General features: G+C 54.0%; 7 protein-coding genes across 7 annotated transcripts; 4 read left to right on the top strand and 3 right to left on the bottom strand.

Moving 5' to 3' along the window:
- Positions 1–39: 39 nt before the first annotated feature.
- BO72DRAFT_213376 (uncharacterized protein) lies at positions 40–1,836 on the top strand. Its single transcript, XM_040939692.1, has 3 exons — positions 40–819; positions 952–1,592; positions 1,665–1,836. The coding sequence occupies exons 1-3, from the start codon at positions 162–164 to the stop codon at positions 1,746–1,748; spliced, it is 1,383 nt and encodes a 460-aa protein (XP_040798219.1). The 5' UTR covers positions 40–161; the 3' UTR covers positions 1,749–1,836.
- An 831-nt stretch (positions 1,837–2,667) lies between these two features.
- BO72DRAFT_410770 (MBL fold metallo-hydrolase) lies at positions 2,668–4,036 on the bottom strand (the record flags this gene model as incomplete). The annotated part of the gene is made up of 2 exons (XM_040942445.1): positions 3,435–4,036; positions 2,668–3,049 (listed from the first exon to the last, which is right to left on the bottom strand). The coding sequence occupies exons 1-2, from the start codon at positions 3,974–3,976 to the stop codon at positions 2,668–2,670; spliced, it is 924 nt and encodes a 307-aa protein (XP_040798218.1). The 5' UTR covers positions 3,977–4,036.
- A 430-nt stretch (positions 4,037–4,466) lies between these two features.
- BO72DRAFT_461461 (putative 3-hydroxyacyl-CoA dehydrogenase) lies at positions 4,467–5,596 on the top strand (the record flags this gene model as incomplete). The annotated part of the gene is made up of 4 exons (XM_040946522.1): positions 4,467–4,536; positions 4,609–4,919; positions 4,992–5,511; positions 5,592–5,596. 4 exons carry the CDS (start codon positions 4,467–4,469, stop codon positions 5,594–5,596), a joined length of 906 nt encoding a protein of 301 aa, XP_040798217.1.
- A 217-nt stretch (positions 5,597–5,813) lies between these two features.
- On the top strand, positions 5,814–6,533 carry BO72DRAFT_488374 (DUF4202 domain-containing protein; the record flags this gene model as incomplete). Its single annotated transcript, XM_040948040.1, has 1 exon — positions 5,814–6,533. The coding sequence occupies exon 1, from the start codon at positions 5,943–5,945 to the stop codon at positions 6,531–6,533; it is 591 nt and encodes a 196-aa protein (XP_040798216.1). The 5' UTR covers positions 5,814–5,942.
- Positions 6,534–6,594: 61 nt separating this feature from the next.
- On the bottom strand, positions 6,595–8,190 carry BO72DRAFT_410761 (VIT1/CCC1 transporter family protein). The gene is made up of 3 exons (XM_040942444.1): positions 7,789–8,190; positions 7,380–7,713; positions 6,595–7,315 (listed from the first exon to the last, which is right to left on the bottom strand). The coding sequence occupies exons 1-3, from the start codon at positions 7,853–7,855 to the stop codon at positions 6,808–6,810; spliced, it is 909 nt and encodes a 302-aa protein (XP_040798215.1). The 5' UTR covers positions 7,856–8,190; the 3' UTR covers positions 6,595–6,807.
- A 4,559-nt stretch (positions 8,191–12,749) lies between these two features.
- BO72DRAFT_410757 (guanine nucleotide exchange factor VPS9) lies at positions 12,750–15,737 on the bottom strand. Its single transcript, XM_040942443.1, has 5 exons — positions 14,137–15,737; positions 14,011–14,088; positions 13,778–13,953; positions 13,062–13,717; positions 12,750–13,007 (listed from the first exon to the last, which is right to left on the bottom strand). Exons 1-5 carry the CDS (start codon positions 15,479–15,481, stop codon positions 12,962–12,964), a joined length of 2,301 nt encoding a protein of 766 aa, XP_040798214.1. The 5' UTR covers positions 15,482–15,737; the 3' UTR covers positions 12,750–12,961.
- On the top strand, positions 15,683–18,067 carry BO72DRAFT_213324 (asparagine synthetase domain-containing protein). Its single transcript, XM_040939691.1, has 2 exons — positions 15,683–16,620; positions 16,675–18,067. The coding sequence occupies exons 1-2, from the start codon at positions 15,883–15,885 to the stop codon at positions 17,752–17,754; spliced, it is 1,818 nt and encodes a 605-aa protein (XP_040798213.1). The 5' UTR covers positions 15,683–15,882; the 3' UTR covers positions 17,755–18,067.
- The last annotated feature ends 1,001 nt before the right edge of the window (positions 18,068–19,068 follow it).

The raw sequence follows: 19,068 nt of genomic DNA, 5'->3' as shown, positions 1-19,068 counted from the left end.
TGTCCTCCACCCTGGACGGTCGACCTTAGATCCACCGAAATCAGACTCTGAGTTCCGATTATCGCCGTCGATATATACCTACATCAGCCGATTTCGAGCCGCGGGCTGCTCGGGCTTTGGCCGACCTCCTCCTTCTCTCACCCTTCTCTTCCCGCACTCCCATGTCGGATCGCGCCTCCTCGGCATCATTTCGAGTAGGACCTCCTTCACCAGCATCTCCCGCTCCCGAGTCTCTCAAGGAGACTCCACAACTTCCAACGATCTCCTCCGATCAGATTCCTCAGACCCCGACATCACCTCCGTTGATGTCGGTAAGCGCTCATAATTATGCCACCCACTTCGTACCCTCGCAAACCTCACCTAGCCAGGCGACCTCACAACCCACCAGTCTTTCATCCCCTCCGTCCTCTGCTCCGATGTCTACCCAGCCGTCACAACAGCCGGTGGTAGGCGGGTCGGCAAACTCGTTCCCTACCCCCGCCAGCAGCGTGAGCGGACATATACCCGGCACGACCTCGTTTGACGAACCCGATGCTCCAGCTAAGTCAATGGGGTCGGGACCCTCAGAAGGAGGCGTAGTCCCTGCTGGTGGCGCGTTTGCGACCGCCCAAGGGGCTGAACACAGACGGACAGATCACGACCGGCAGCCAGGAGGAGATTCGGAGGGCGCAGTCCGTGATCATGCTGCCACAGGATTACCCGTTCACGGTGATGCGATGGACATTGACAGAGAGGTGGTGCCAGGCTCGTCTGATGGTAGTATGAGCCTTGAGTCGTTGCAACACGATTTTTCCTCGGCATTTCATCTCTGCAAAAGCTGTAAGAGTCTCCCCCAGCCCAGTCCCTAATCAGGCTGTTGCCGCTGCAGTTCATAATGCCATTTGTCCCTGCAATCGTTCATCGTTGAGAATTGAAATTGGTTAACACAAGTGGCTTTCATGAATTCCACAGCCTACACTGCGACTGGTCCGGATCCGTCCCTGGATTTGATTTCCTTGTACGGGCTAGGGCCCGTTGCAAAATCCGTCGCCCGAATGGATCCGGTGACAGGAGAGAAGATTAATCGGCTGCGGAAGTCCTACGAAGGCAAGCTCAAGGGGCTGGGACTTGCGGGCCGGAATAAGCCTGTGAAGCATGAGCCTGGCGCACCCGGTGGACTGATACAGATGACGATGTGGCCCGAAGAGGAATGGCAGAACCAGAAGGTGTTTGGCAAGGAGATCAAGGTGGCTGATATGGACTCTGCGTTGCACACGCTCCAATTGAAGGCTATGAAAATGGAGCCCGGTGCGGTCCCCAATAGCGAACAATGGGAAGATGTTTTGGGTCACGAAAAACCGTCTAAGCATGCTGGCGGCGGCGGTGATATTGGCAAGAAGGCTGTTGCACCTCCGAATGGAGCTCGAATGCAAGCGAATGGGACTCCTGGGCCGGGTGTCTCAGACGCGGAACGGAGTCGACCCAGTCGGGGGCGCAAACGGCACTACGACGACAATAGCTTTGTCGGTTACGGCGAAGGCTACGCAGATGACGATGACGACGGTGCATTTTACTCGGCTAGTGATGGCATAGGAAAGAAGAAACGGAAGAAGGTAGGGCCTTCGGATGATGATGGTGCTTCGGGCTTCTGACATACTGATTGCTTTTCTCTTCACTGCATAAAGGACCACGTTTCGAAGATATCTACCCCTCTGCCTGACCGCGGTGGAAGTTACGGGGTAGGTATGTTTGGGATTGGGGCCAGATAAAACGGGCAGCAGCAGCGAGCGACACAGCAGCAAGCTTGTCGGATGGCAACAAAAGCACCATTGGCTTGTTCGCAATTTTTTTTTCTTTTGTTCCCTCTCTGCTTCACATGCATCGTTTCGAAAATTCTCTTTTAAAGGCGAGGGACCGGTAAGGGCTTCCTGAACGGGGCCCGTCATGTCGGATTCGATGTGTCTGACCGTCCCTCGAGACCCTATCATTTCTCCGTACATTTTTGCATCACGGTGCTGGATATACCCGGCTTTAACAATGGGACGGCGTTGGAGGAGCCATTTGAATTTATCAGTTGCGGAAATGGTTTCTTATTTGACCTTTGCTTTCTATTCTTCGCTGTTTCTATGCTATGTCTCTTTTCGCCTTCAAATGGCCAGTGGCTCCCCCCATCCAAAGCTGTAATGACACAGTTGCGCTCGCAGTCTTTGTTGCACTAATGGTATGTTGGCCATCTCGATTCCACTTTCATGTGTCTTTTTTTAAACTGTTATTCTGATATCTTTCACCGGGGCCTTTGAAGCTGTGACCCGAAGACAGCCGTTGACAGCAACTCAAGGCCGGATTGTACTTTCGTCTTGCGTTACGGGCCGGGGGTGTGCTCTCGCCACGGATGATGTGTTGACTGACCGTGCAGGTCGTCTTTTTTCTCTTTACTGCTTGGCAGTCTGCTTAGGCATTTATTTACCCATGAATGCCGTGATACATTACTTACTACTATTAGATGGATAGGAATGAATAGGGATGGAATGGAATATACTGGTGCACAGTGGTGATTTTGGCTGAGTAGATGACTGTTTAGTAGAAGAACTGAAGCATGACTTGTAGATGTTCATCTCAAACCGATGCATGCCATACACACCTTAGTCCCCCTCCCCCTCCAACTACCACCCATAAGAGCCGATTCATTCATTTGAACCAATACCCACACAACCCCTCCACCGTCCTCCCGCCCAGATCCTGACACCGATTCTCCTCCCACACCGTCCCGCCCTCCCCGAACTGATTCGCCAGGTGGCCCAGAAAGAACTCCAGGTTCTCGCGGCACTGCGGGAACTCGTCCCGGAAGAAGTCGTACAGCTCCTGCACGCCCGGCTGGGTGGCCGCGTACGTCACCTTCTCGGCGAACACGTCCAGGTACCGCCGGGTGTGGGCCAGGTCCGCGGCGCAGTCCAGCGACCAGCCTTCCTCCAGATGGCCGGGGATGAGCTTGGTGGGGCCCAGCAGGGCGAGCAGGTCGAGGGTCTTGCGCCAGCTTTCGAGGAGGGCGGGGGTTTCGAGTTCTTCGACCCTTTTTTTTTTTTGGAGATGGGTTAGTTTGGGTGGTTTGGGGCTTGGGTTTTGGGGGTTTGGGTAAAAGGAAGGCAAACAGGAGGCTGGGATATATTGGTGGTTTCCTACATCTCAAGCGGTGGAGGGGGAGGGGGGGCACGGATGTGAGAGCGGCAGATATAGTAGCAAGTTCCGAGGTACGGTACACATAGCACATCGGATTGTACAGTCCAGCCAGCCCCATACTGTTCTCTAACGCACCCCCGGAGGCAGCTAGGTTCTCGGCAATGCAAACAAGAAAAAGGCATCATCATCATCATCATCATCATCATCATCATCATCATCATCATCACCACGCTATGCAGATTCAAACAAAGGAAGAGAATAAAAGTAGAAAAACCTACCAAACATGCGTACTCCTCCCGTAAACCGTATCCCCACAGACGACCGTCCGCTCCTTGGGCAACCAAAACACCGTATGATCGACCGCGTCGCCCTGCAGCGGGCCCAGCAGGACAATCGGACTCGCGGGCGCGGCCTCCAACAGGAAAAAGCTGAAGGGGAAGGGCTCAGGCTTCCGGGGTGCGGCCGGCACGTTCTCCGCGCCCATCACGGAGGGCCAGTAGGCCACCTTCTCGGCGTACTCGCGCTCGATCCCGGCGAGGACGTACGGGGCAGCGTAGAATTTGGCGGCCGGGTAGGCGTCGAGGATGGGGTTGGCGGAGAAGAAGTGGTCCGGGTGGTGGTGGGTGACGAAGATGGCTTTGAGGTCGGCACCACCCGCGGCGGAAGTGGTTTTGATGATCCAGGCGAGGACGGAGTGGGCGTCGGGGAGCAGGAATGGGGGGTCGATGAGGACGGCGGCTCCGGTGGTCGGGTCGGTGATCAGGGTGGTGATGCTTGAGAGGCCTTTGGTGGAGGCGATGTGGTGGTGGGTTTCGAGCATTTTGTTTTTTGTTGTTTTTTTTGTTGTTATGTCGAGAGGGTGTGGAGTAGATGGTAACTTAGGTTACTCAAGTAGTAAAAGGAAGTTTGTACTTCAAGCAGGTTCACGCATTGTCTCTCTTTAAGTGTTACCCCTCGTCTTCAGTGTATATCCGGATTCCCGGGACCGGCTGATGATTTCAAGGAAGTATACGTCGTACGGTACATACTCCGTGATCTCAGTGGATTCTTCAGCGGTTCAGCTGCAGGGCCGAGCTCGGGAAACCCGCCTGTCATATCGCGACTCCGGGCTCGGCTTTCCCCACATATGACGATGAACACATGCAGATCCAATTCGTATCCCGAACCAGACTTTGCGCGCATCATCTGCACAGCGACAACCAAGGAAGACAAAGTATGATGCGACAGTTGACGCAGGATAAAAGATTAAAGCCTGCCATTGCCCTCCTCGACACTGAGAATGGGCTACACGTCCGGCAGATTCATAGAAGATGGCTCGTTTTCGCCCGGAGAGTAGCCTCACCGCAGATTCATTGCGGGACAAAGTCATTTTGATCACGGGTGCGCCCTTCTCCGGATAAGATGAGCACCGGAATTATTATTCACGGCGGACGCTAACTCAACCATAATCAGGAGGGGCAAATGGCATCGGCGCGAGTCTGGTCGAATACAGCTGCGAGCACGGTGCCTACGTCTGCGTTGGTGACGTCGCTGTCGCAGCTGGTGCGAACCTCGTCGAGCGCGTCTGCGCTGCGTCGTCATCGTCCGCTCCCCCGAGAGCGATATTCCAGGAGACTGACGTGACCGACTACCAGTCCATCCTCGATCTATTCGACACCGCCTACAAGACCTACGGCCGGATCGACCACGTCGTCGCCGGGGCGGGAGTCCTCGAGATCGGAAACTGGTTCGATCCTGACCTGACGCTGGAGACCGTGCGAGAGGTGAGAAAAGACGCAGACTGCCATCTCCTCAGATCAGCTTGCGCTGACACGGAGCAAACAAAAAACGCACAGACCCCTTCCACAACCGTCCTCAACGTCAACCTTCTCGGGGCCCTCTATGTGGCTCGTATCGCCGCCGTGTATCTACGCCAGAACCGACCGTCGCACACTGACCGCTCCCTCACGCTCATCTCCTCCGTCGCGGGCTTCAAGGAGACCCCGGGGATGTTCCTCTACCAGGCGACCAAGCATGGAGTCTTGGGGCTGATGCGCTCGCTGCGGCCGTATCTCCCCGCCCCGGCGCATCAGCTGCGCGTCAATGCCGTTTGTCCGTGGATGACGGATACAGAGATGGTAAAGAACCTCCAGGAAGGCTGGAAGCAGGCGCAGCTACCGGTGAATTCCCCGTTGAGCGTGGCGACCATCGTAGCGGGCTTGGTAGCGGACCCGACCATGAATGGGAAGTCGATCTACGTCGAGGGGGGACGGGGGTGGGAGATCGAGGACAATCTCGATCGCCTGGAGCCGGAGTGGTTGGGCGCGGAGCCATCGCGGTCATTGGCGCGGGGACAGGAGTTTTTAGCATCTGGGAGTAAGTGGCAGTAAGCTTGAAGTAACGGTCACTATAGGAGTACAAATAAGTATAATTCCACACAAGCTGGTATGTAACAGTCTAAGTGAACCCCTCGCCTCAGAAAGTACGGAGTACTGTACTGTACAAATAATCCATGGTTATCGATAAGGACAAAGCCCGTGTGTGTTATCGATAGCAGATAAAGTCGCAAAACCCACAGACCCGAGATCGGCCCAATCCCGTCCCCGGCATTTGATTATCAGAAATACTTAGATAGGCTCAGGGCACCTGCCGCGGGCATCTGCTTCTACTTCCCGTTCCTCCCTCCCTCCCCACCACCACCACCACCACCTTACTTACATTACCAACCCACCCTCATCAGTCAATTACAACACCACCTCCAAAACGAACCCCTCAACAAGAAATAAGCAACCAAGAGAGAAAAAAAAATGGACCCCCTCGCCCGCGCCCTACAAGCCATCGACGCCCTCCACAGCGCCGACCCCACCACCGACCCCACGACCGGCACCCCCAACGAACTACACTACGCCCAGCGCATGACCGCCTGGCTGTACCGCCACACCCCCGACCCATCTTCGGCCCTCCAACTCGCCATCCGCGCCCAACACCTCAAACGCTGGGAGGTGCCGCGCGCGACCTACCCGGCCGGCAAAGCGGGGTACTACGCGTGGCGGACGGGGCTGGCGCGCCGGCAAGCGGAGATGGCGGCGCAGGTGTGCGTGGCGAGCGGGATCGCCGAGGCTGAGGCGCAGCGCGTCGGGCAGCTGATCCGCAAGGAAGGGCTCAAGGGAAAAGAAGTGGACGCCGAGGCGCAGGTGCTGGAGGATGTGGCGTGCCTGGTGTTTCTGGAGGAGCAGTTGGAGGGGTTCCAGGGCGGGTATGAGGAGGAGAAGGTCGTGGCGATCTTGCGCAAGACGTGGGGGAAGATGTCGGAGCGCGGGAGGGGGTTGGCGTTGACGGAGGTCAGGTTGGGGGAGAGGGGGAGGGAGTTGGTTGGGTTGGCGCTGGGGGATTCTTAGATTTCCCCCGGGGGGGAAGGATTGTTGACTTATTGTTTGGAAGGGGTGGAGAAGGAGATTTGGTCTATGGAGTATATGTGAGATATTCATTATGATGGTGTATGGAAGCATTAACGCCGGCTCTATATCCGTGGTATCTATATATCTGTACATGTCATTATGGCGTGAGTGAACTTTTTGGTGGTCGAAGACAAGGTTGAGAGGTCGAGAGGTTGAGAGGTCGAGAGGAAGGTTGGCGTTGGCCAGACGGGTCGCAAAGCAATCTTCGGGCTGGTTATACATCTCCCGCGTCGATCAGTCGCACCAGAGCAATGGCTGCCCCCGCCGCCACACCACCCACAAACACCATCTGCACTCCGCCCTTGAGACCGGCCACGATGTTGTCGCGTCCGGTCCAGCCGCGCACGACACACGTCTTGATGTACCCGAAGGCCAGGAGCGTGACGGCCATGACGCCAATGCTCATGTACAGCGCGAGGATGACCTGGTTGACGAAGAAGTACGGGATGAGCGGGATGAAGCCGCCGACGAAGTAGCCCAGCGCAAGCGTGATCGCCGAGATCCAGGCCTGGTTGCAGTCGGGCTGGGACTCCTTGTGGTGGAAGCTGATGAGGAACTCCAGGAGACGCTCCTCCGAGGCGTGCAGCGAGTGGCTGATCTCGGAGATGACTTCGGCGGGGAGGCGGTACGAGGAGAAGATGGAGTGGACAATGGCTGTGGTTTCGGCGGGCGAGGAAGCAATCAGCTCCTTGGCTTCGCGGACGGTGGCTTCGTACGACTCACTGCGATGACTGTTAGGGAGTGTTTTTGCAGGTTGAAGCATGGCAGGCAAAGGAACCAACTTACGCTTCACTCTTGGCTCCCACGTAACCGCCCAGTCCCATGGAGATGGCACCAGCGGTCAGCTCGGCCAAGCCACCCAGCACGACCACCTTGGTGTTTCCGAGAGCAGAAAGACCCGCACTCAGGGCGAACGGCACGGTCAATCCATCCGACAGACCCAGAATGGCATCGGAGACAATGCGCGGGTTGATGCGCGACCGGGAGCTTGTGCTGGTGCTTGTGCTGTCCACATCCGAGACGGGGGATTCAGGGCGGAAAGTGTCGTAGGAGCGTTGAGCCTCCAAGTCGCGGTTGACGTAGATCTCATCGGCTTCGGAGTTGGACAACAACGGCTTGCCTGGAAGTATGCAGTGGTATGTTAGCTTATGCTTTTAGGGCTGGAGGCCAAACTCAGGACAAGTGGGGCACGAACCGAATGGGCTGGAAGCTTTCTGTTGATTTCCGGGGAAGAGCTTTTGTTTGATGAAAAGAAGAGCCATGATGGAGAGATTGTGTTTTTTTGGTTGCTGGTATAGAATGGAAGGATTTCAGGATTTTAGAATTCGACAATGGGATGATGGTTTGTTGGTGTTGGTTGGCCTGAGGCCTGACGTCAGGACTGGACCAGCGGAAAAAGCGACGGAGGCCGGGACGATTCCAGTTCTAGACCTTCGCTGCAATCCCGGTAAGGCTGGAAAAGAGGAAGTTGAGGTCGTCACGAAGAATGATTCTGGAAGGTTTCTTTTGTGACTTGATCTTCACGAGTACCCCTCATCTCGTCTGCAGAGGAGTTCTTCCATATATTTATAGGGACCCCCTTTGGATCCTCTTAGAAAACCACTTTTGTTCTTTACGTGGGAAGGCCCTTCCAGGCTGCCTGGTTGTCCACCAATGAGCGAGTGGATAATGGTCAGCGGGCGAAGATCATCCGCGGACCGCGCTCGATTTCCTTCGGCGTTAACCCAATACCCCGAGATTGATTGGTGAAACACCGCTGTTGATGACATTTACCAGTCTGCTGAGTGGTCAGTGCCAGCTGCTGGAGACCTTTTGCAGGTAGTAGGGAGGTGGGAATTTCCCGAGAGGGGGTCAACCACTGACTGCTGCAGCCATACACCGAAGAAGGAGCTTGTCTAGAATCCCGCACCGCATCCGACACGGCTCGTCGCCTCACTGACTTGGGGACACTATGAGACTTCCTGAGCGGGGTTCGTGTCATGTTCATTGGCGTCATGGTCGCGTTACAGCGTCTTGCCCGACGCTGTCTCATCTCCGACCCTGAGATCATCTGGATCAGCTCAAGCTTCAGTGAACATCATCCCAGTGTTCAACAGCTTCTCTGCCATGGTTGACATCATGACCCAGCTTGCTACATCATAGCACAGCCGCAGCACAAGGCCCCAATGCAGACCACGCTGTCTGAACTACAGGGGTGCTAGCATTTAGCATAGCATCTGCGCCGTAAATACGACGGCGCAAATGCGCTGGTGCTTCCCATTCGGCGAAGGCTACCTGTTTAGGTTTTTTTCTCGCAAGCTCACCACGTCCCGGTGTATTATGCGGATGTTGCCCGGTCTCGGACACAGGCCGTAAGCTCGCCCCAGACGGGCCAGGATCTATTTATCGATAGTGGCAGCTCTCCAACAGGATTGGAGACACGCTAGAGATTTTTCCAATGCAGGGAGTTTCTGTTATACTATTTTTTCCAGCAGCATGGAGCACTGACTTTGCCAAGGGATATTAGTACGGCATCAAGGGAAGTATATCCACCTGGTCTCCCTCGGGTTACGAGTCAAGACTGGGACCTGAATACGTACCGGTCTTGGCTAGATGAGGACTATTGTTCAGATGCTTGTTTCTCGGAGACTTCTTTAAGCTTGGCGTGGGGACATCTGCTGAAAACACGAAGCCTTTCTGGACTCAATTTATGGTTCATCGACTACTACCCCTGTCACTTTCTTCCTTGCTGTTCTGGCTGGGCAGGCAGGCTATGTCTCGTGGAGGTGTAGAGCTTCGATACAGAACAGATCCTCTATCCCCACAAAGGGAAGCCGGCTGAGATCTTCCACGGCAACCTGCGATATGACGATCTATATTTTTTGAGGCAGAAGCAGGCAACGAAACGGATTGCAGCAAGAATGTCAAGAAGCAGAGTCGTCCGATGGGGAAATGATCATTATCCCATTTTACTAAAGCAACACACGTAACCATTTCCTCCCCTCATATCCCCTTTGTTTAGCAAGACCAACAAACACTTCAAAGGGCGTTCATCACGCCCATCACTGCAGCGACACCCATCACCCCAGGCCCCAGTCCAGTCGGTGCAGGAGCAGGTACACCACCACGGGATTTCGCATGACACACACCAGCGGCCGTGTATGCCGTGGAGAAGAAGTGCTTCACGTCTGCAGGCAGGATGCTATACCACTCGGGGCGGAGACCGTCTCGTATCTCGCTAACGATCGACGCCCGGGCTGATGGGTCAGCTATCTGGGAAAGATAGAATGTCGGGAGTGCGGTCCTGAGCACAGACTCGACGGATGTAGGAATCTGGATCTCCGGGATAGTGATGGTCTGCGTGGCTCTGTGAATTGTGATTGGCATCGTCTCCCAGTCTGTACAACATGATGGCAGGAGCAACGTACAGATTGGGCCTGGGCTCACGGAGGCCTGGTTGTGGCAGTGGTTCGTCGCTTTGGTCTGGCGCGACGGTTGCTGTGGTCTCAAGTATAAGAGCGAAAAGAACAAGACCGGTACAACTATGCATTTCTGTCGACGGAAATATGATGCTCGCATATATACGTCAGCAGCAGGTGTGGGATTACATAGCTAAAGTCTCTATAGGTAACTTTATGATGTGTAGAGTAGATATATCGATTGCAACTGGCACGTTTGCGAATAAAAACTCCGAACAGACGGCATGCCTGTATGCAGGTTGCCGACGCTCGAGTCGCTTCTATGAGCTTGTCCTGCGTTGGAGCGGCGGTAGAGGAGTCCCTTGTAGTCCCCTGTATTTCTTTGAGTCGATCCTCAAGCATCGAATAACAAATGCAGGCTAGATTGACAGAAGAACAATTCCAGATATCGGTTCAGACACTGCATCCCTCCGTTCGCTAGACATCATTTCTTCCTGGTGGTCGGTCGCAATGAATCTCCAGAATATTTTAAGTGATAGGTGGGACTTGATGCATTAGATACACTACGGTGAGAATGCCCTACACAGTCACATATGTTCGAGACTATAGATGCGAGTTGATATGTAGAAGGCTCGAAGCCAAGCTCATGGACGCTGGAGCGGATGAGGAGGCAGACCTGCTAGCCTGTCGTCGTCCCACCTACTCCCCGGCACCACGGAGGAGTATCTATTCTCCTTCTTGCTTCTTATTGTACTGCACTCTGGACTATGTTGCCCTGGCCATGTCCCCGCTACCAAACCGCCTGCTGGACTGTCAATTTGAGGGATCATTCTCCTCATGCTAACCCACTTACAATAACCGTTGTCCAGAGAAGCAGACAGACCCTGAAACAAGCGCAACAAGCGGGGAGAATTCAACCCTCGAGGGACCTTGCCCCCAACCAACAGACCACTTCAAGAAGCTGCGCATTGCCCATACCCCTTCAACCTTCCCGCACAAGCAACCACTCTCAATCAACCTTACCCCTCCCAAACAGCACAACCCAGCCCTCACACCTGGATTACCACCTACAGGGCCAGAGGTAAGCCCTGTGGCCCCGCAAATTTTGCCCTCCCGCACCGCCCAAGCTACCAACCAATCAAACCTCTCCCTGTTACCCGAGCTTTCAATATATCCCAATGTAATCATCACCTGGTGCCTTCGGGCATTTGGTCAATTTGAAACGATACAGAGAAGATTAGCATGGCCCCTGCACTAAGGATGACACGCTCAATCAAAGAGAAGCTACCAGTTTTTTTTGTATCTTTCTCAGACCTCATTTCGAGGTAGGGTGGTCATGTCCTGTTAATAGGTGAGGGTACTGGCGGGGGTTCGAATCGGGTGGTGGGCTTTCTTCTTTGCAAGTTCTTTTTTGGTGAAAGGGTCAAGGACTGAGATGCGCTGTAATAACCTCTTTCACGCCACTGTGGGTTTAGTTTACTATGTGCAAACTACGGTGTTTTACGAGGAGCATTTGTGCTTGTTACATGCATTCCCAGAAAAGGAGCAGGTGTGACGAAACTTGTTGAGGTATTCTATCACGTATGGTATGTTCACATGTAGATATATACAGACATTCATCCCATCAGGTAGATAGATTGTGGTGGTGCTGCTGCTGCGGGGACTACTTGGTCAGATCAAGCACCGCCCTCGCGCTTCGCGTACTCCTCCTCCATTCGCTCTTCGTATAACCGGTCGGCTTCCTCTTTGCTCAGTGGTCTGTCGTTGTCGGATTGCGAGGGGGTTGACGAGGAGAAGCTTGGGTTTGTGGCGTTGGTGGACGAGGAGGTGGTAGGGTTGTTCTCGGTGGCGAGGGAGGACTGGGTGGTCTCGTCGAGGGCGGGAGGAATTGGGATAGGCATTCTGAATGGTTGGTTCGCGTGCGGATAAAGTGCGAGGGGTGTGAGTTAGGTAGGATAGTGGTTGAGGTAGGAAAGACAATTAAGTAGACAATGAAGTTAGGAAGGTTGTTTGTTTGGTGACAGATTGTGAGCAGGAAGATGACAGCATATATACGGGGCGGAAGGAAGGTGGCGATTCAACGTCATCGGGATGGCATGCGCGACTCCGTAGCTAGCTGAGCTCGGCGACCGAAGCTTCAGCTCTCGAGGGGCAACACCCAAGCTCAGCCACAACCGCAATGACAAACACCGGTGTCTACTCGAAGAGATAACACTAGAGACAACACTACAAAGACAAAGCTACTACCTCTTCTCCACCCTCGAGCCACTGGCCCGAGATCTGATGAAAAGGAAAGAGGTTTCTCTCAAGAGAGAAGAGTGCCAAAGAATACGCCTGTCAATGACCCGAAGGCCGTTGAACAGACTGTTCCGCCGCGCTGTGCAATGCAGGGACCAATCTGTGGTGAACCGCCTTCTTGATCGCAGTCACCCAAACAAGGTAAGTATGAAGAAAGAAAGAAGAAAAAAATAAAAGGGCGGCGGGCGGACGCGGCTTATATACACAGCCTGGTGGGGACCGAGCGCGCGCTAGTCGGAAGCGAGACTCTGTGTTTGAATACCATTGGTGGATATTAATGTCACGTGACGTACATGCTTCCCTGGGCTCATTCCCCGGGGCCCGGCCTAAGGCTCAAGCTGCTGCATTGGGAAGAAAGGGATGGGCTCACTGTACTCCATAGGAGCAAATCGGAGAACCCGAGGCTCTTGGTTTATCTAAGGATGCACTTAAAGGCTAAAGCTCGATATATGTACGGACTAATATTCGCAGCATAATTGCTATTGCTCAAGCAGTCTCGATATCGACCTGAATGTTCTATAGCTAAGGCCATTCCCGACAGCATTGTCATATTATGTGCATGTAGCTCAGGTGGTCAAGTACACATAATTAGCTACAGCATGAGCTCCTTCATGCACTGGCGCCTCCAACTACCTGCTTATCCTCCATCACTCATAGATGTCAACTTCCCTTTCACTCCGCACTGAGGGCGAGACACGCATCAACAGCCAGCCCAACCCTATTGCTAGTGTCAGCTCGAGAATAGCTCAGCGAGACTGCTGATGTAACTTACCGGCCCTCCTTCATCTTGACCACATCGTCAATCACGTCACGGTCAAGATTGGGAAACATATTCGACAACGTCTCCACCACATTGTTGTGCTCAGCACGTTGTATCCTACGGGCCTCGGCGTCCTCGGCGCTAGCCTGACGAGCGGCAGCATCCTGAGAATCAAGAACTCTTGTCGACTGTGGCGGCATGGCACTGCGCGGTCGTTCACCCGATCGTCGTCCCTCGCTGCTGTTACGAGGCGGCTGATATACATTCGGTGTGAGTCGCGCGGGCGATCCCGACCGCGCAGGGCGATCTTGGGGTGAGTCTGGCTCGTCGGAGAAGAGCCTGCCGATGGTGGATAATGGTTTCTGAATGGTGCGCAGCAGCCCTGCTACAGGCGCTTGTTCTTCGTCACTGGGCTGTGGGGTGTCTCTCCGCCCAGGTAGGCGTGGAGCATCCATCGAGGCACGCGGCACTGAGGCTACTTGCGAGCTCTCCGCGGAACGCTCCATAGATCTGCGCTCCAAGGACTTGCGCTCGCGTTCCAACGTCTCCGATTCGCGGTTCTGTTGAGCGATAGCGGAAACAGCAGCTTCAACGTTCCGCTCAAAGTCTTCATCACTCACTGTGAGACTTGTGCGGTCAAGGGTTTCGATAAATTGGATAGCTCCGGACTAGACATCAAGTCAGAATACGGCCGTAAAGCGGAAACGTGACAGACATGGTCGACTGACCAAGGATGATAGGTAATAACCGGCTTCGCCCCCGAGCTTCTCCTGGTTACGGAAGCGCAGAATGTATTGGATATTAGATACCAAATGCGCAGGGTTGGCCTGCAGCACCACATATATTAGGAGCGGAACGAACGAATCAGCCGACGTATCGGATCGCTTCGAGTTTCTTAGCAGGCCTGGAGAGACCGTCAATATATTCCGTTCTTAACCCTGCGGATATGTTGTTCACCTACCGAAAATCACTTTGCAGCAGTTGAGGATGCAAATGACCTTATCGCGGGGCGCCCGGTAGCCGTTGATCTTCAGAAGTTCTGTACCTTGTAAGCAGTCACCCTGGGAGAGCAATCAACTGCACCAACCTTGCTGGGCCAGATTCAGGAAGCGCCGACCATGTGTGCTCACAGGTGGTATGTCCAGGTGCGCCTCTTGCACCCAACTATATATGCGCATTTTCTGAGCCAAGACTTCATCCCGCTCAATGTCCTCTTGGTGTTGTCCCCGCCTCCATGGCCCATGATTCCTTTCCAGCTCTCTCCGCTTGCTTCTGCTCGCGCTTCTGGGGATCGTAGGCGGGCCAGGTATAGCCGGGGAGAATGTTTGAGAGTATAGTCGATTCATAACCAACTTCTCCATACCTTCTTTGGCGTTGTCGAATTCACTGTCAGAGACACCGCGCCATACCTCGCACTGAGCCATCTTGTTGGTGATAAAGACTAAGAAGTCGCTGATGATCTTAACCTGCTCATGGACCATCCATTGTCTCTTGCCGAACTCATTCAGAAAGGATCTTAGGAATTTGGCGACCGGGTCTGCCGTGCGATGCCGTAGTTGTTCCAGAAAGCGATGGAAATCGAATGGTTGATCAGATTCGGGTTCAGGGGGTGGAGGAATCGTCGAGGTTGATGACCGTCGGCTCAACCTTGCTTCCTCGGTGATGGAACTCTCACGTAGAGACTTGATGGACTGCTTCTCGGGCGATGCGATCGAGGTCCCGGGTAGAGACATCTCCTCTGGACTCGCCTTGCTGTGTTCTAGGCTTGATTGGCGTGGCGGAAAATGACCCGGCCCACCGAAGAATTGTTCCGCCAGCTCCAGCCGGGGTGACATGATGGTTTCCTCCTTGTCGGCATGTGCCGTGTCCTGAAACTGGTCGATGATACTTTGAATCTCTGACTGGGAATCGCTATCCTGGCCCCCACCTCCGCCGACTGTATCTTTCTTGATCCGTCCTTCAACATCGCCGGGAATCTCAGGTAATTCTTTGTTGGTCTTCTCGGAGAGGGCAGTTAGAGGGGAGTGGGTGGATCCGGCAGATTGGTTCTTCGAAGTGAAATACGACTCGTCTTTAGCAGGGGGTGTGGGAGGTATGTCGGTGCCAGGGGTTGCGACAGGTTCGGGGGCCTTGGTAGTCACGATCGAAAGCCCCTGCAACTTCTCCGGAAGTGACTGCGGATTCTCGGCTGGCGTAGAGGGTGGATGCGGGGAAGTAGCGGCGCTCTGCGCCTCGGGTTGAGGGTCTTGATTCATCTCGATTGGTTTGGGATCCTTAGGTTGGGGAGAAATACCATCCTGACCCTGCGCCGTTGATTCGAGGCCGGTAGTAGTCACTTGAGGGTCACTGCGACTTTCTTCATCGAGAATGGGCTGATGGTGCTCCCCTTGGATAGGGGAAGCCGGCGACTCCGAGGGTTCTGTGGCAGACATAAGCTACCGGCATGCACGTCGACGTCAAGCAAGAATTTTAGAAAGAATGCGTTAGGTAGCAACACGGATCATCCTGGAGTGGGGGCATTCGGGGACGGAGTGAGCGTCGGAGCTGTCGCGCGGCAACTGACATCAGCCTCAACTGTAGAAGCAGAAGGAGAGGATCAGTTGGACTCAGTACTGTACATACATGCAGTCACCACTCTCAAGAGTAAGCAAGCAATTTCAAACCTGTACAGCAAGCGCTTGTCTGGAGATGAGGGGAAGATGAGCTCCGAGTCCCCGACAGCTCCGAGGATGTCAGCCCGCAATCAGCGGCCGAGGGGGGAGGGATCATTATTGCCCCGACCTCCGCCGCCTTTCTGGCTGTGCTTTTCGCCATTTCTCCTTCGTTAACAATCATGTGTGGTATCTTCTTCTCGCTTGGAGCTTCGCAAGCTGTACTTCCGAACGAGGAGACCTGCTGCTTGCTACGGTGCAGGGGACCGGACAACTACCACGTCCACACTGTGGAACACAATGTGATCGGCAACAATCAAACAATTAGCGGAGCATCCGCAACTGTTTTTCTTAGCTTCGCCTCGACCGTCTTGTCGATGAGAGGCGACCATGTGGTCCCTCAACCTCTGGTAGATGCGAATACCGCATCCGTGCTCTGCTTCAATGGTGACGCCTGGAAGATCAAAGGTGAATCGATTAAGGGCAATGATGCTGAACTGATCTTTAGTCTCTTGTTGGAAGCCGTGAACAGGCCGAATGCAGACTCTCCGGAACAGCAGGACTCTCCGGATGTCGTCCAAAGGGTCGTGGATGTCATCGGTAGTATCTCCGGCCCTTTCGCCTTTGTGTTCTACGATGCTGTCAACTCGAAGATCTACTTCACCAGGGACTGTCTGGGACGACGCTCTCTGTTGCAGGGTGTTGATGATGAGGGCAACTTCAAGGTCTGTAGTCTGTGTGACAGCACAACTACCACTCATTTCACCGAGGTCGAGACGGACGGAGTATATATGATCGACCTCGAGCATGCTTTCAGTCCCTCAGGCTCATGCTCAGGAGCCAGCGGCAGTGCTGTCGTTTTCTCTACGGACAGCATACACACCCTGTTCTGGGATCAGGAAGAATCCCCCCTTCGTCCAGTATGCGCTTTTCTCACATCTTTTGAGCGATCGCGACTGCTAACAACAAACTAGAAAAACCCCATTCCTCCAATGAACCGATCTCTTCCCGAAGGATCCACCGCTCCACCACTGACTACCGAAACCCCAGTCATCTCAGCCCTGGAACAGAAGCTGCGCCAATCCCTAGCGTTACGAATAAACAATGTGCGAGAACCTCCGACATCACCGACCGGTAGCAGAGTCAAAGTTGCTGTCTTGTTCTCAGGAGGGCTTGACTGCTCCTTGCTCGCCAGACTTTCCCACGAGATCCTCCCTGAAAACGAAACAATCGACCTACTTAACGTCGCTTTCGAGAACCCACGGGTTGCAGCTGCGGCCGCCAAACAAGGTGGAGGTGGGGATATAGGCTCCGTGTATGAAAGCTGTCCCGATCGAATGACGGGTCGAGCAACCTTCGCCGAGCTCCAGCGGGTCTGCCCCGGTCGAAATTGGCGCTTCGTCGCCATTGACATCCCGTATACAGAAACTCTCGCGCACCGAGACACTGTGAAGCGGCTAATGAGGCCGCACAACACGGAGATGGATCTGTCTATTGCATGCGCATTGTACTTTGCCCCCCGCGGACAGGGCCAAGCGTACGATAGCCACCGGCCAGAGGGCAATCACGAACCAACCTCGTACACCACCTCCGCCCGCGTCCTCCTCTCCGGTCTCGGTGCAGACGAGCTCTTTGCAGGTTACTCACGACATGGGGCTGCCTTCTCGCGCGACGGATTCGCCGGTCTGATTGACGAGATCAACCTTGATGTGAGTCGCCTGGGGAAGCGCAACCTGGGCCGTGACAATCGAGTCATCGCCCACTGGGGCCGCGAAGCGCGCTTCCCTTTCCTGGACGAAGACTTCGTCTCCTGGGTCGTGCAACTCCCCGTCTGGGAGAAATGCGGTTTCGGAACCACCGCCGCCAGTGAAACCACATCAGAAGAAGAAGACGCCGAAGCCGGAATTGACTCCGAAAAGAAAGCCCTGCGCCTGGTCGCTCTCCGTCTGGGCATGACCAATGTCGCCCGCGAGAAGAAACGCGCCATCCAATTCGGATCCCGAACCGCAAAGATGGAAAAGGGTAGAGTAAAAGGCACCGATGCGCTCAGCTGAATATAACAAAAACAGAACATAACTCCATTACCCCCCTTCACCGTTTGCTCCCCCCCCGAGACAGTAGAACAAACGATCACAATCCAAACCCCCCCCCCTTTTCACCCACAATCTCCTCGCCAGAAACAAACAAAAGAAAGACCAGCAGATGATGACAAACCCCAAGAATCAGATACTTCCGAGACCCAGCCCCTCTAGCTAGTCCTGCTTTCCTCTTCCTACCCATTCGCTTCCCTCCCCCGGGTTGCCTATCTCAAGTCCCCGAAAGGAAGGTAGTCACTATTCAGACACTCCATAATCCACACCAACAAACACATGCCATTTGCAAGTGACCAACAGCATGGGACTGCAACCGCCCGCTGTCTTCTCCCACAGCCGGAAGAAACAGAGGGATAGTGTACTTCCCAATTGCGAGACGTTGGAACTCCCTCACTGTATATCTGTTCCTTGAACTTTGAATTCAAGAAACTGCATGACTGTGTTTGAGGATAAGTGTGAGTGTGTGAGTGGGTGCACTGACTTTCAGACTTGTGGACTTGTGGATATGTGCATCTGGGGACCGATGGGAATGGGCTAGGCAAAAGGAAAATGGGGAAATGGGGGGCTTGGTGTTGATGAGGTGTGTTTAAAGGCAAGTCTGAGCTGTGCGTCTTTTGTCTGATTCATTGGTTGAGGGTGTAGATATACTAGGTACTTTGGAGAAGGCAGCGGGAAGGGTTATGGAATTCTGGGGTGGTGGTTCGCGTGGTTTATTCGGTTGTAGAAGGAGATTCCGATGAGTGTGGTGTCGTAGAGGATTAAATTGTGATAAGTTAGAGCGCGCTTGTTGTGCCAGCAATAGGAAGGGCAATAGAAGTATCTTCATGTGCAATAGACACTAAATGTAGAGCAACAATGACTGCGATGTGGTAGAGCTACGCACGGGACGATTCGAGCCATGAAGGATACAGTAGCTCAGACTAGGCTACGAGAAGAAGAAACTACGGCAGACGGAGCAGTTGTCCAGAGACTGGAAGGTTGTTAAATTTGGGGAAAGCAATCCGTGTGGCAATTGACGACCACACGACCGAAGCCTTCAGCCAGCTACCTAAAAACATGACAGTGTGGTGTCTCCTTCAAGGCATCAAAAGGACCCAGTGAGATAGGCGGCCAGATCGATCCAAGGAGAAAGACACATACAAGCAAGGAAATGTAGTAGAGAGCATTCGAAAATAGCAAGATAAGCAAGTCCGTGAAGGTCACAATCTGGTACAAATATCAAGCTTGAGTGGGAACAAAAGCAAAGGTTGAGACTCAACACAGGAATAGAGAGAT

Source organism: Aspergillus fijiensis, assembly GCF_003184825.1.
Source record: "Aspergillus fijiensis CBS 313.89 unplaced genomic scaffold BO72scaffold_51, whole genome shotgun sequence".
NCBI classification, from domain to species: domain Eukaryota; kingdom Fungi; phylum Ascomycota; class Eurotiomycetes; order Eurotiales; family Aspergillaceae; genus Aspergillus; species Aspergillus fijiensis.
This window is presented reverse-complemented; position numbering and strand designations above follow the sequence as displayed.